The sequence below is a fragment of the Gobius niger genome, assembly GCF_951799975.1.
Source record: "Gobius niger genome assembly, chromosome: 16".
Lineage (NCBI taxonomy): Eukaryota > Metazoa > Chordata > Actinopteri > Gobiiformes > Gobiidae > Gobius > Gobius niger.
The window spans coordinates 9,426,817-9,442,490 of NC_136867.1; the positions used below are offsets into that span (position 1 = coordinate 9,426,817).

The following is a 15,674-nucleotide window of genomic DNA, read 5'->3' on the forward strand; positions in this document are numbered from 1 at the left end:
GCAGAGAATATATGTCTGTCTTCAAAGCTCTATATATCATAGTTAATGACCATACACGGCGCTCCAAAGGATAGTTGAACAAACTTAACATCCTTCCCATCATCCCACAAATCACGTGCAAATCTCCAGGATATTGGGTCTATAAAAGAAAATGGCACCCTTTTGCACTTAATAAAAAGCTGAAATGTCGTCACATCCTTAGGCAGGTTACGGAAGGGCATTCAAACGCACCCCACGTCGCTTTGACACCCCGACTTCAATCAATAGCAATGTATATAATTCTGCCAACATGCCCATTACCGAGGTGTCGTCGTGGAAAAACTTAGCCTAGTCATTAGCACAGAAATTACAGATGAAGAAATATTCATAATGCTGTATGTATGGAATAGAGCTTTAGATCTCTGACAGCCTTCTATATCATCACAGGGGTTGTTCAAACATTGTAATTTGCACCGCATTCCCTCTGTGACTGACGCACACTTTCATGCTGAGGTGAGAAAGTAGCGTGGGAGGTCAGGATGAAAGGTGTGAAATCATTAAACCTTTGTTATACACTACTGTATTTATACTGTAGTTTTCAAAATGGGACTTCACAATGTCAAAATATGCACCATGCAGACTATAGTGCCTGAGACTGGACTGAGCAGTGGCCAAAACGTGAGATAATGATATCCCTGGATCACTCGTTATTCAAGACTAAAGGAATAGTGTATGTTCACACCATTATGGGAATGTCCAGGATCAGCCCTGTCATCCAGTACGATCAGTTATCAGCTAAGTCCATTCTTTGAGTGTATAATGTTGCGAATATGCCTGTCTGCTTATTTACATACCAGTTTGTTCATTCTTCTGATGCTTTTCTTTGTTCCATACATTTCTGAACTTTAGGAAGTCTCATCTCTGCAGAGAATTACCTTTTCCTCTGTCTCTTCTTTAAAAGATGAACTTAATTCATAGATACTGTAGGCAAGGTGGCCACAACACAGCACCGCTGACCTTAGGATCTGTGGACCAACTGGGGTTAGTTGCCACGTAACTGTGTCCGAACTGGGCCAACCTGGTGAGAAAGTCTAGATACACCCCACGACATGTGGATTGCACACAAACAATATTGAATGCCGCCTATATTAAGTGAACAAACATAGAGATGAACCCAGAGTCCACCTTTATTGGCCACAACAGTGGCTCAGCGGTTTCACAGCAAGCACGATCCAGTGTCCAATACAGAGGACGAATGTGCCTACAGGGATCAATAAGATATGCCTCAACCTTATCATCTGAGCACGAGGTAAAGCCATTTCAAAACTTGGCCCAATGCTTTTTTGTAGATCTTTTCCTATTTGCACTTGGCAATGATTAGTCTGCCCGTGTGCACTTAGGGAGACGTGTGTTGCTCTCAGCTGACTGTCCCCTGCTGTGCTCACCTCGGCTGCCCTTTGCCTCGTCACTCTTCTGCACTTCCATCTGGCCACCACAGCCGTGGTCCGCAGAGGCACATCTCCCCCTATGGGCTCCAGGATGAACCTTTGCCTGCATGATCAGGGGAAAAGCCCAGTATCTGGCAACCAAATCCTAGCTGGAGGTTTGAAGAGCTTAAAGCAAAAGTATATTAAATGTATTTCCCTCTTGGCTTGTGCAGTTTGTATTTTGTTTTTAGTTTTGGTCATTTTTTTGAAACTACCAAGTATGTATTTATTCATTCAAGTTTGTTACAGTGTTTTCTTCTCTCTCTATCTCTCTTTTTTTTTTAACTCATACTAAGAATGAGTGAATTTGTTCCTGTTGATCGCGGGTCGCAGACAGTCCACAGATGCTGAAAAGGTTAACAATAGCTCAGGAAAAGTTATTTGAAAAGTGGGCGTCTATTCCATCGGAGTAAATCACATATAAACGTCCATATATTGTCTTTAGTGTCAGCAACAGCTTTACAAATGTCACTATAAAGACTCTTAAGAGACCGCACACCGGTGTAATGTTCGCTGGCAGCGGCTGTTATTGGCAGAAGTGAGGATGCCCCAGATGGAGGCAGGTTTCCCCGCAGTAGCGTGTCAGGTCGCACTCCAGGCTAGTGCACTGGGAGTCAGGTGGGGCAGGTGAGGACAACTTGGCAAACAAACAAAGGGGCTGGAAGCGGCACAGTGTGAGAAGTGAAAACTCTGACCTGGAGAACTGTTTCATTCTAGTTCCTGAACTGGTTGTTTATGTAACGGCCCAGCAGGCTATACATACAGTGTTGTTATAGTAGTTGGACACATCACAACAGAACATAAATTATTCAAATAGAAGCCAACCTACGTATTTTTTTTGGGTGGTTTTACTTAAAAGTGTTATTGAAGGCAGATCTTATATTTGTTCATGAGTGCATGCAAATGACCTGGATTTACTTTTCAACCAAAACATTGCATATTACCATTTGGCATTCATATCAACACCAATGTGATGCACTGTCAACAATGCAGATATTAAAGTCCACATGGAAAGGATGAATATTTGTTCAATAGATTTGTGCAGTGTCTTGGTGATCCTGACAGGGTTCCAGTGTTTTTATAAAGATGACTTTGTTTTGAACCAGGAGCTCTGTCTGATTGCTATTACAGACCCCCATGTCCATCCTCCTTTAACGTGTTAAAGGCCCTATGTCTGATTCCTATGTTTGAATTGTGTGAGGGAATGTAATGGATAAGTTTGGACCACAAATACAAATGTTAACGTTGCCTCTCCTTCATCAAATCAGGTATGGGCCTTATATGCCTCACGGTGACATGTTCATTCAGGCCAAACAAAACAACTTTAAAAAAGTGCTTTAAATAAACAACATTTGTTTTCAGCATGCGTGACACACCAAAAAAAATAAAAATAAATGATTTCCATCTGACAAGGCTATAGACCTCAGGAACATTGAACAATTACTCATGGCATTGTCCGGCAAATGCTTTTTGCTGGAGGACAAGACAAATGTTTGCTCTTGTGACAAGATAAATGTTTGCTTTAGTGACAAGACAAATGCTTGCTTCCGTACTGCGTAAATAAAATAGACAGACAAGGCACGCTTCGCGGTCATTTCAGTGCACTGGGCGCATACAGTTGGAAAGTCTTATCAGCTAAGTCGACTTTCTCTGTAATGTGGCGCCATCTGGTGGTCAGGCTCGTCAGACCAACAAAGTGCCCCAGCTTTTTTTATCCTTATCTCTGACAAAACGTGGTAACACGTTATAATAATGGTACATGAGTTCATGCATGATTTTCATGAACTTATGCATGAATTAATGCATGATTTCATGATACATTCATACATTACTAAATCATGACTTCTCAGGAACAAACATGATTACATGTTGGTTCATGGATGAATTAAACGTACTGTAATGAATATACATGAAAATATTAATAATTCATCATGATCACGAGGTTCACATAAGAATACCATGAATTCACTAAAACGGCAATGAAATGACAATAAAATAATCAACCAACCATGATTATGAGGATCATGCATGAACATCATGACTCATATGGTGGAAATCTACTTGCAAATGATGTCCCCTACAGTGGTGCATTACCCTAAACGTTTTAAGCAGTTAGAGACCATCTTAGTCCTGAAGAAGAAGCAAGGATTTCTGGATTGTTTCCTCAATTGGAATTTTTATGTGAGAAAAACGATGTAAACGCTTTTATTACTAATGATTATAAATACAGCATAACCAAATAAGATCTCCAGAGCTGGTCTATAAAAGGTTAAAAAGTTAAGAATAATGCGCCACTTTAGTTGAGGGGACATAATCATAATGAAATCATGATGTATTAAGGATTAGCAATGATAAGTTCATGAATGAACTTGTCTATGAATCCCTCCATGGCTTGGAGGAATTCATTAAAAGAAAAGACAGAACGCTTAGAACCAGATCAGCCACTGGAGTTGACTGTGAGGTTCCATTCAGACAAAACACAATATCTGTGAACGGGTGCAGAACCTGGAATAGTTTTCCAATTACTATTCAAGAGTCCACCTTTACAGTGTTTAAAAAAAAAAAAAAAAAAAAGAGCTTAAACTGTGGTCAAAAGCTAATCAATCATGTGATCACTTGTAACATTTACTACTACAGATTAGGAAACTTTTTATAATGTGTTGTAAATAGTGTAAATACTATATGTCCATGTTTGTTTGTTTTAAATATTTGTTGTCTTAAATGTACATGGACTACGGATGGAAAGTAGCCCATGGCTAAATGTGGCACAATTACACAAAGTAACTGTACTGAGTGTTCATTAATGTGCACTGTCCTCTTCAAATAAACAAATAAAGTAAAGTAATGCCGTACATTTTATCTTATAAAATTATACGTTGTGTCCATAATTTGCAAGTAGATTTCCGCCATGAGTCATGATGCACATGTATGATCCTCATGATCATGACTGGTTATTTTTTTGTCATTTCATTGCCGTTTCAGTGAATTCATGGTATTCTTATGTGATCCTCATGATCATGATGAATTATTAAGATTATCATGTACATTCATTACAGTAGTTAGACATTTAATTCAGGGATGAATTCATCCATGAACCAACATCATGTTTGTTCCTGAAATGTCATGATTTAGTAATGCATGAATGTATCATGAAAATCATGCATGAACTCATCTACATATTATAAAGTGCTACCTCTACAACATGCATTTGTTTCATTACAGACATTTTTATGGTTGAAAAAGACCCAATACATGAACAAACAAACATGTGTGTTTGCTGTGTTTGCGGCTCGCCTCTGCTGAGACCAGCCCGTAACTTTACTGAGCGGGACGCTCTCTGGCTCATCTCCATGGAGATGTTTACTAAAGGCAGCCAAATATAATTTCAATTGGTCCTAATCCAAAAACTGCCTTTTCTCTGTCGAGCTGGCCACCAATGTAACGCAGTGTACCTTTAAACTCCTTTTAGCTTATCAGCTAAACCCATTTGAGACCTATAAATGTCTTCTTCTGAGACACTGAAGAAGCACCAAGAGCCCCCACACCTGCAGCACAGCAGAGGCGTCACAAGAGGAACCACAGGAAACAAAAAAGGGACAAACAAGGACATGGTGAAAGACTGTTGTGGAGGACGGAGCTGCAGGAGGAAGAGGAAGGAGGGGCCAGAGGAGCTGACCAGTGCAGGACACCACGCTCTGAAGCAGAGACAAACCCAGTAGGCGCTGCCAGGTCTCTTTCGAGTGCTACAGTTTCCCCGACCTCCAAGGTGCTGCGGGTCTGGTTGACACACAGTGGCAGCGCGGCGGTTGCTCTCACAATATACTATATACAATATACTATTTAGAAGTCAATATCCACACACAAATAAAGCACACACACGCGCACGCGCACGCGCGCACACACACACACACACACACACACACACACACACACACACACACACACACACACACACACACACACACACACACACACACAGAGCACTGATAAATAGGACTACTCACTGCTTCTTACCGCTTTTATTTCCTCACAGTGTGGCAAATCAGGAGTCACAGCAGCAAATGGCTTTTCTTACACACATGGAAAACAACGGATGGACACAATACATAAATGTCGGCTGCTCATGTCTCTAACGCAACAGAAAGACGTGTTTATTCATTTGGCGTCATTTCCAAACTCTGAATATAAAACACACTCAGGAGCAAACAGCAAAGACAAACCAGACATGCGGACCGTTGGAATCCAATTCAACACGATGACAAACAAAAATATAATTGCACTTGTTGAGTTTACCTGTGGCGACAGCATTGAGCTAATATCATATCATGTAACTTATTAAATGGAGCAGGCATATGCAAGACAGCCTTTCACTACGTCATAAGCCACTGTATGCTACATAGGTCTATTGTTATTTTGATTTCATTTAGTGATTTGAGATTCATTTGCCCATTATAAGCTCTGTCTAAAGGTATAAGGTTTTGATCGTTATTCTAATAAACCCCAAAAAGATACTCTAGAAGAAAAGAATGACAATAGATTTCATGAATGGAACTTACACATGTGACAAACACTGTGATACGACTACACTGCGCAAACACAGAATAATATGAGGGGCAAAAAAGCGTATACATCAGAATGATATATATATATGTTTTCAAACTCCTACTCTATATTTACATTTCTTTTCACTAAATCGTCCACAGAAGACAGAATTTTACGACAGAAATGGATGACGGAAAGTGTCCATGTTTGCCTAGCTGTAAGCAGGTCTCACATCCGCCATAGGGCAGTGGTCCCCAACCATTTTTGCTCAGTGATACAACAGAAATTTACTTCGTTCATTTTCGCATCTGTTAAAAAATGACTTATACATGAGCGACTGTGTATTTTGCACAGGGCCCTCCTCAAAGGTAGACACAGCTCTGTTAATGAGCCAAGACAAAGTCAAAAAAGCAATAAATACGGTAATAATTATTATTTGACTACTTGATTTGGACTGCTGGGACAGATAGCTGGTACGTGTCAAATGCATTACGACTATGTACAAAAAATAATAATGCTTTAGTCCTCTGTCTTGATGCCAATGTTTGCATAGATTCGGCTTTTGTGACATTCGTTGCCTCTGGTTTGAACAACATACAAAGAGTTGGACCTAACTTGGCTTGTGTTGGAAAAATGATAAAACAGCTTGACATTTTTTTGAAACATGCACAAAGTACACAAGGATTCTTTGGTTTAAATCCAAGGCCAGCTGAGTACAGGACTAATGGTTTATGTTGAGTGGATACAACTCATTCATTTTGAGTTTATTTGCTTTAAATTATTATGTTCAATCAACATAATATGGAAAAGATGACATAATACTTTTACTTAACATAAATGTTTCATTCTTTTCTGTGGAGACAATGCACATTGCTATGATGAATGATCAGGTTTAACATATGGGGATTTAGTTAGAGCTAATTCTATAGAGAAAAGTTAATGTAACCTAATAAAGTTAGTCTTTGTCAAGTGGTCAGATATGCCACTTCACATTAGTTACAAGGAGAAAGAAGTAAATACTTTCTCCTGGCACTAATATCAGTTTTGTTAGTGGTCACACTAAGTTTGTTTTCAGTTGAGCTTGAAGAAGCTTTGAAAGGCGAAGCTCAAATCAATTCAGATCGGATTTAAAAAAATAAAAATTCCTGAATGACGGAGGGCTTGCACAAACATGTTCACAGGTCAGTTTCATGAAAATACTTAGACATATACTGCATGAGTGACAACAAACCTCCAAAAATATTTCCAGTTTACCCTTCAGCTGCACAGTGATGTGTAGGCCTATACGTTTAGTGGAATATCAAAACAAACGTACTAGTTTTTTTGTTAAGGGAAACATGTATGTCAAATAATGTATCCGTTTTGTACAAGTCTTCTTAAATTATAGAAGATTTTATTCACACTTTGAAACCCTGTCTTTTGCTATAAATTTCAAAATTCCAATCATCAAAACTGCCGACAGTAGGAAAATCTACAGAAGGCTGGCAAAACATGACCTATTTCCCAGCAAAGGCGTCATGTTATACCTTATAGATACAGGTAGCCTATCCAATACACTAAATTAAACAGACCGAAAGCGGTGGGGAAGAAAATGCGGGCGTAGGAATCGATTTTGGAAACCCTCACGTGCATCCTGTTCTCGCGCCACCTTCCCGAGCGGCAGTCATCGAAGCAGCAGAAAAAACTGGCGCAGTCCTTCCCATCCAAGCATTCGTAGGCAAAGTCGTCCTCCTCGTGGTAGGGCAGGATGTTGTTCATCTGCAGCAGAGACGTCCCAGGACGAATGTTCACCAGGCTGGAGGTCTTCTGTTGAGACGAGACAGTTCAGAATGAGATGTCACATGACTGATGAGAAGAGAGTAGCTCCAGTATTTATCCTCAGGAGGCAATTCAAATACAGGTAGTTATAAATAAAATAATGTAGAGGTGAAAAGCAGTAAATGGAGGAGCAAATCAATTATACCTATATGATGACCCATTATGACCCGCGTGGCATGACCTTAAGTTATAATGAGCATATTATTGGTGCAGTTTCACAAAATTGCTCCTAATTGAACTTTGGGTCATGCCCCGAGCCTCCAGTAGAACATCAGCAAAACATCCGAACAAATAATGCATTAGGCTTACACCGCGTTCCAAATCATTATGCATTTTCTAAATTATGAACTCAAATGACAGTCAGCATAATTTTCAAGCCTTTAACTGTTAGAGGATAATAAGAATGTGATTGAAAAAACCTCCCAGTGATTTTATGAAAAAATAAATATAATAAACAACTCAAAATCTACTGTTTCAAATTATTATGCAACTCATAGTTTCAATACATTTAAAAGGTTGTATTTAACTGAAAATGGTCATTTGTTGAATTTGCAGAATTAGGAGGTCATATTTACTGAAATCAAAAGCTATTTCAATCAAAAAACATCTAAACAGGTCAGGTTATATATCTGTGATAGCACCTTCAAAATTCTTCCATCCTTTATGCACAGCTGCAGCCTCTGGAGGGTCCTACACCTGTTTGGGAGACTCCAGAGGCACCAGCAGCTTCAAATACCTGTTTGCTGCTTTGTAGCAGCTGTTCTATTCATCTGATGTATTTGTCTAGCAGAAACCGTCCTCATTGTGCCTTTATCTGCACAAAACTGTGTGTGCTCTGAATCAGCCAGAAATCTCTTACAACAGTACAATGATTATGATTGATCTTTCATGAAATATTGAGGGTTTGCATACGTAGATCACGGCATTCAACTATTTCACCTTTTTCATCAGCAGAGAGATCCTTTTTCTTTCCTATATTGCTTGAAAATGAAAATAGTTTATCCCTCAACTGGACTCACCTGACAACTAATCATCACAGGCGTCTGAGATTGATGTCAGTGATTCAAAGAGCCCTGAGACACAACTACATCCATGAGTTTCATTGAAAAACTTTTTTTTTAAACTTTTATGACACTGAAATACAATTTGCATAATAATTTGGAACGCGATGTATATTGCGCTTTTACAGATGCTTTTACAGAAAGACACTCTACAATTGTGCATTTTCCATTCATACCATACTTGATGGTGGTAAGCTAGACCATGGCGACCACATGCTGACCTGTGCGTTGCTGGCTTTGGCCTTCTTGCTCTGCCGGTTGCTGGTGAAGTAGTGCAGCGTGCCATACTCCATGAGCGCGGCGAAGGTGAAGATGAAACACACCGACACGAACAAGTCCATGGCGGTGACATAGGAGACTTTGGGCAGAGACTTCCTGGAGATGGTGCTGAGCGTTGTCATGGTGAGCACCGTGGTGATGCCTGGGATTTGAAACGACATCAAAACAGGTTGTAAAATAGCATCAATTCTTCAAAGTATAGGCTGCCTCTATATGTGGAGCAAGTGCACGAGTTCATCCGACCATCCGAGACATTCTTAAAATAGCCTACTTTGTATAGAAAATCTTGAGACGTACAACAGTCTTGCACTCAGCCCTTGGCCTGCAATATTGTTTCCATTCAGGCCAGCCAAGGAAAAAGATTCGGGCAGTGGTTCTAAACTTAGCGCCGTGACCCACTATCTGTACAGGCAAGTGCCACCCACCCAGCGACGTGCGCGCGGGGACGGCATCCTTGTTGATCCAGAAGGAGACCCAGGACAGCACCACGATCATGCTGCAGGGGATGTACGTCTGGATGGTGAAGTACCCCATTCTCCGGCTCAGGTCGAAGAAGATGGTCATGATCACGTACTCGCCTATCGGGAAGAAAAATAGACCGTTGTAAAAACACTCTGGATGTCAAAGATAGGAGAAGCTCGAGCTGTCAGGCTGCGGGGAAACCGAGCAAAAGATAATGGTCTACTCTGTGTAATGACCTTTGCTTGTTTTCTACGGCAACGCAAGAATGCTTTTGAAACCCACGGGCACTAGGTGTTAGTATATCTGCTCACATTCAAGGTCACATATCATAACCTTGTTAGAAAAATAAATCACATTTTAAGTGTTAAGGCTTCGGGAAAGAAAAAAAAACACTTCCTCGTCGAGGTGCTTGTGTAGGCTCTTGATTGTAAAGACATTTTATTGTAGCAGAGAGGTTTTTTGGGGGGGTTTGTAATACGCCTTGTGACTGGCTGAGGACAGGGCCACTCACCTAAAGAAGCAGCAGTGTTTGGAGGGTAGAATGAAACAAAAACCTGGATCGTGGAACATGGATTTTGGGATGGATGAGGAAACGACGTTGGAGCATGGTCACCTGACTGAGTGTGCGCCACATCAGAAGAGTTCCTCAGCCCGACAAAAGCGAACTGGTACAGCCTCCAGTAGCGCTGGTCGGCCACCTCCACCGCTCGCCGCTGCCACCGGTACATGATCTCATTCCTGGGGTAACCGTCTGTGGGAACGCAGAGGGAGGTCTGAGACAATGCATTTCTTACAGTGGCATCAGGAAGTAGTCAATCCCTCTCTTGATTCTACGGTATTAGGAAATGAACTGATTTAAAGAGGGTCTGAAAAGCTTCCTGAAGCCACTGAAAGTTCACTGTTACAGTCGAAGGGAGCTGACATCTGCCAGCGTGCCGCGATCACCGCATTTGAATTAGGGCCTGTTTACACTGAACATCAGCTGGGAAAACACAACAAACACCCCATCGCCAAATTGATGCAAACAAAGAGCCAATCCGCGACTGAATCAAAAGTCTTTCCGGCTAAATGGGTGTAAACAGCCCCTAAAACAGCACTGATAATGTAACTGACCACTGCAGTCTCATAAATTTCACTTCAGAACATTACAGTCTAGATTCACGTTGAATCAATGAGTTGCTGAGAGCGGCAGGTCAAGCACGGACAAGTCCTTTTTCCGTTGGTGGATGAAAAAAAGACAGCATGACCATCGAGCGATAGAATGACAGAGTGCATTCTATCAACACGCAGATTATAGAGCAAACATGCCAGCGATGAGGACCTTATTTATTTAGACCTAAAGTTTAGCTAACAAGTTAAAGCAAAGCAGCAACATTTCCATGGAAACAAGCTGGTTATGCCCCTGTCCCAGGTCAGGTCTGAGGAGAGGCGAGCCTTCTTCATTTCTTTTTTGGACAATATAATACACTTGTAATAAAGTGAATGTTGTATTTTGCTCTATTTATTGTAGCTTTAAAGTGCATATGCCAGGTTTTAACGCTTTTAACGCTAAAATAGGACTTATTTGGATGGATTTTGTTGTAAGTAATAAGTATCATTAAATTTCAGCGAAGCAGCAATTTTAATTAACAAATCTTGGGCAAAAAAGTGATTTTTGTTTGAATTTTTGAGCTGCTGACATAGACAGGGCTAAAGTTTGACTCACTCATTTCCTTTTGACATTACATGGTCGGCACAGCAACAGTTTAGAATTGTTTTCCTCTATTTATGTCACTTCCTGTCAGTGTACAATAAGGAAGTGAAACTGTAAACATTACAAAAAATGTCAAAATAAAGAAAGCTGGGTACATTTTCAAAGTTATTACTATGTTTTAGTACAAAATCAGTCTAATGTGTCATATGTACTTCAACAAACACCTTGTGTTTATCATTGAAGCTCTGCCAAAAGGTCAGTTGACGTGGTTGAGTAAATACGTGACTCCAATACACGACATCAAAATGAAAAGTATTGCATGCATGGTGACTTATGAATGGATGTAGTACTATAGGCTTGGTTAAGAGAGGCTTTCTGAGTTGACCCAATTGCATTTGGGTCAGAAGTTGTTACTTCCACTAACAGTATCACACCAGCTTTGCCAGACCCAAATGATATATGAGTAAATGCAGTAGCTTGTGGAGTATCGTGTATCCAAATAAGACCTTTACAATACCGTAAAAACATGGTCTTGGGATCAAAAATAGCAACTATAGTGATCGCAGGGGATGCATTTGCAGCCCTGTTCCCATATTATTGATTATTGAGTAAAACAAAAGTACTTTTTTCTTGGGTTTATGTTCATCGAGTAAATTTCTGAGACTGCACTTTCTACATGAGAGTATCTGTGAAGAAACAGCAGGACATGAGTCTAAAAGCACAGGGGCTGATGACGGATGAGGAATGGCACAGACAGCACAGATCACACTGGAGCAGGCTCATAATTCATAAAGAGAGTATTGAGGGCTGGGCGGGCTCTTCTCTGCAGCGGTAATGGGCATACATTGGCAGGGGACCAGAAAGAGAAGGCAACCTCAAGCACAATGGTCATGAGCGGGACACACAGACTTAGCCCGGGGGAAGGCACTAGCGCGGAGTCTGAAATGTGGCGTTGAGAAATATGGAAGAAGAAAATGTGCGAAGGGAAAATACGTGAGCACCTACAGCTTGAAAACTCCAGTGGACACGAGTGCTCATCCATTGGAAAGTTATGCAGCTTAAGGTAGCACTCTGCATTAATAGTCAACCTGATAAAAACAGAATTGTGACACAGAAAAAGGGGCTTTTTAGAATTAGTTTTTTAGAGGTGGTTTGGTGGTATTTGATTAAGGTACAAAAAGACAAATATATATGCACACTAAGCTGCACAAAAACAAATGTAAGTATCATTCAGTGACATACAAATGTGCTCTTGCCAGCAGGGGTGGCGGACAGTCTCACCTCAGGGTGTACATGACTCTCCCGTTGCTCCACAGCCGCAGCAGCCTGTTTGGGGTGGTGATCCAGTGGGCGTCAGATTTACGGGAGTTCCTGAAGAATGTGTCGGGGATCCAGATCTTGCCCACCATGTTACTGTTGAGCATGAGCTGCTTCATGGTGCTGTTGAACTTGAGCCGGCTGTCGTACCACGTCTGGGCGAAGAAGATGTCGATGGTGTATTCCTGTAGAACAAGAGCACAGTCAATGTGTTTGTAATGAGGAAGACCTGGACAGAAGAAGCCTGACGTTAAGTGTAGTGTTCTCACCATGTTGATGGGATCCACCGGCCCAATGCTGTTCACATACACGGCTGTTTCAATCACTGTTGGCCTCACTGAAACAAACCTCAGTTTGTTACACATCTGTCAAATATGCTTTATCATTACTGACGTGGTGCACTTACCGCCGATGTCTGGCCGCAGTTTGTTGTCATAGCCGAGCAGAAGTTTATTCAGAATCAGAGTGACGTCGCTCTCGTAGACTTTAGGTGATAACACCCACGTCTTGTTAATAGGCACATCTTCATAGTCCTCATCCTCCTTTTTACCGGACCCAAAGGCTGCACTGCAAGCCACATAAGGACATACTCTATCACAGGTTTGTACGAAGCACATCAGGAACAAAGGGGGCTCAAGGGGTCAGAGCGACGTGGGCTAAAAGAAACAACTGCTCATGAAAAACAGAGTCACCTTGTGACCAGAGGAGGCAGTCTGAGCGGAGGCTACCAGCCTGCTCAATACAAACACTGCACAGTGTCTTCCCACTGGTTCCCACTTCCCAGTTCTCTGGGGAGACCACAGTTTAACTGACTAATTATTTATCAAGTAAGACTGTCACATAGCCGTACCGTGAGGCATGCCAGGACCAAGTGTGTCTCAGCTGCTAAACTGTGATAAATGAAAAGCTAAATGGCAAAGAACAATACATTCCTAACTTAGAATATGTAGATGCCCCTTTTCTTGCTTAAAACATTTCACATTACACCAAGCAAAGGGAAATGAGAACGTATTTAAGTCTCACACAACATAAGGTCAGTTCAGTTTAGAATGGTGTGATACCTGCAGCACAGCAGCACATAAAGGCAAACATCAGGGTAATAAAGGTGCACATTCACACAAACATCCGCATTATTAACATCAAAGACATTGGTGTCATTTCCCTGGCTAACGTGAGCTGCTGTGAGAGCAGAGCGGAGCGGAGCTGGCCCCGCAGACGCAGTGTGGCTCCGGGATTAGCCAATAGAGAAAAGACACAGTCCAATTGACTTGGCGTAAGCTAAAAGAACACCTCGACGTATCGGACACAGCTCCCAACAAGGATTTGTTTAAAGAACAAGGGAGTGTGACCCGCCTGTTCACGCTGAACGGGTTTAGGCCCCGCTGTGGGGGGAAAAATGAGCTCAGTAAAGGGGGTTTGCTCCCCGCGTTGCAGCACTGACAAAGACACTGTTTATTACAGCCTATTAAATCTGTTCTTGAGCTTACCATAGACTCAGGAGAGCGAAGAGCCGCCACAGCATCATGTCCCGCTGGATGCGCCCGTCAACACAGAAGCTGCTTCGGTTTCAGTGGCCAGTGCACGCAGACGCACATGAAGGCGCACAGCCGTGCCAGGGGTGATCTGCAGAGGAGAGGGAGCCGCTCACTGCGCGCGCTCTCTCTGCAGTAGCGGCACACACAGGCGCTGAGGAGCACAAACCACTCTGCCCCTAGCTGCTGTTCACTTCTATTCACTGCCTTCACCAGCACTCAGCGCACACACTGTGCCCACAGGCGCGGCACTAATGACACCGTCATGTCATGTCCACTCACACTGAGGAGTCTGCACAGCTGCAAGAGCAATGCACATCCTATATTTACACAGGCACAGTGGGTGAAGTGCCTTGCTCAAGGTCACGACAGCATGGACTGGAATAGAACCACCGACCCTCTGGTTCTCAGACTAAACCACCAGAGCCACAGTTGCACTGATCTGACGGTTTCTTTGAATATCAGTGAACCTCTGAGCTGCAGGGATACAGTGAGTGGTACATGACTCCTGCTGGGGGCGGAGCAGGTTATCCACGCAGTTTGACTGTGATATGAGTGAGGACAACAGCCTTCTTTGGCAAGGCCTGGGAAAATGTTCCACTTGAAAGAAAACTGTTGCTTTAAAAGGTCAGATCCCTGCAAGTGCATGTGTCACACTGATGTGTTCATGCTGACAGCTCTCATGAACGAGGCTATTTGATGAACTCAACAAATCACTATTTCATCAATGTGATGCTGATACAGTAACTCGGGCAGAAAACATAGGCTGAACTATATTTAAATAAGTGGAATCTGCAAAATGTCCACATCAAAACACACTGACTGTGTAGTTCTTTTGTTGTGAGACGTGTTTCCGAGCAGGCTGAATGTGCGAAGTGTACAGGACAGAGAATCAGATGCTCGGAGGGCTGCTGAGGCATCACTGAGGTAATGTGCAGGGTAAGCAGAGCCAACCACAAAGGGATGTGCAGCACAAGCACACGCGATATACTGCTTTACAAATGTTTATTTTCATATTGAAAACAATTACAGTACCTTGGCACGTTGATTGTCAGAGTGCATTCTTTTTGAAGCATAGTGTGGAGTGAAGGCAAATCCAAAAGACAATACAGTTAATCACAATGTGGAATAGCAGCATACACAATATCTCGTGGTACAATGAGTGAATACAACAAAGTACAGTACAAGTTGCTGGTCTCATTTTCCCCCCCAATTAATAATCACAAAGGGAGAGTGATTTCTGAATAAGACAAACATGTAGCGCACCGAAAGCACTGTCAGGCTCCGTTTTGTTGTTCTTTGTCGGGCAGCGCGCTTCACCAATAAAGTCAACACTCAATACACATACAAAAGCGTGAAAAACAACGGCGTACACTTCGTCTGTAAACTCTCCATCCCTCGTGTGGTGTGCGCACAAAGACGTGGCGTAAACTTCCCCTTCGGGTGGCACGCGTGAAGTGGAGAGGGGGGGGTGCGTGTGCGTGGACGACTCGAGAAGGAGATC

At 42.2% G+C, this 15,674-nt stretch overlaps 1 protein-coding gene across 1 annotated transcript; it reads right to left on the reverse strand.

Moving 5' to 3' along the window:
* Positions 1-7,153: 7,153 nt before the first annotated feature.
* Positions 7,154-14,349, reverse strand: gabrg1 (gamma-aminobutyric acid type A receptor subunit gamma1). The gene is made up of 9 exons (XM_079573289.1): positions 14,126-14,349; positions 13,045-13,205; positions 12,908-12,975; positions 12,603-12,823; positions 12,327-12,409; positions 10,242-10,379; positions 9,592-9,744; positions 9,109-9,308; positions 7,154-7,814 (listed from the first exon to the last, which is right to left on the reverse strand). The coding sequence occupies exons 1-9, from the start codon at positions 14,161-14,163 to the stop codon at positions 7,536-7,538; spliced, it is 1,341 nt and encodes a 446-aa protein (XP_079429415.1). The 5' UTR covers positions 14,164-14,349; the 3' UTR covers positions 7,154-7,535.
* Positions 14,350-15,674: the final 1,325 nt, after the last annotated feature.

Bases quoted from the DNA above. Each gene is read 5' to 3' on its own strand.
- gabrg1 (XM_079573289.1), bottom strand. From the start codon at position 14,163: ATGATGCTGTGGCGGCTCTTCGCTCTCCTGAGTCTATG. The intron at 12,410-12,602 runs GTGAGACTGTCC...TGTTTTTATCAG, and splicing joins AGAGTCATGTACACCCTGAG to GTTGACTATTAATGCAGAGT. The intron at 10,380-12,326 runs GTAGGTGCTCAC...GCGTTCCCACAG, and splicing joins TCCACTGGAGTTTTCAAGCT to ACGGTTACCCCAGGAATGAG.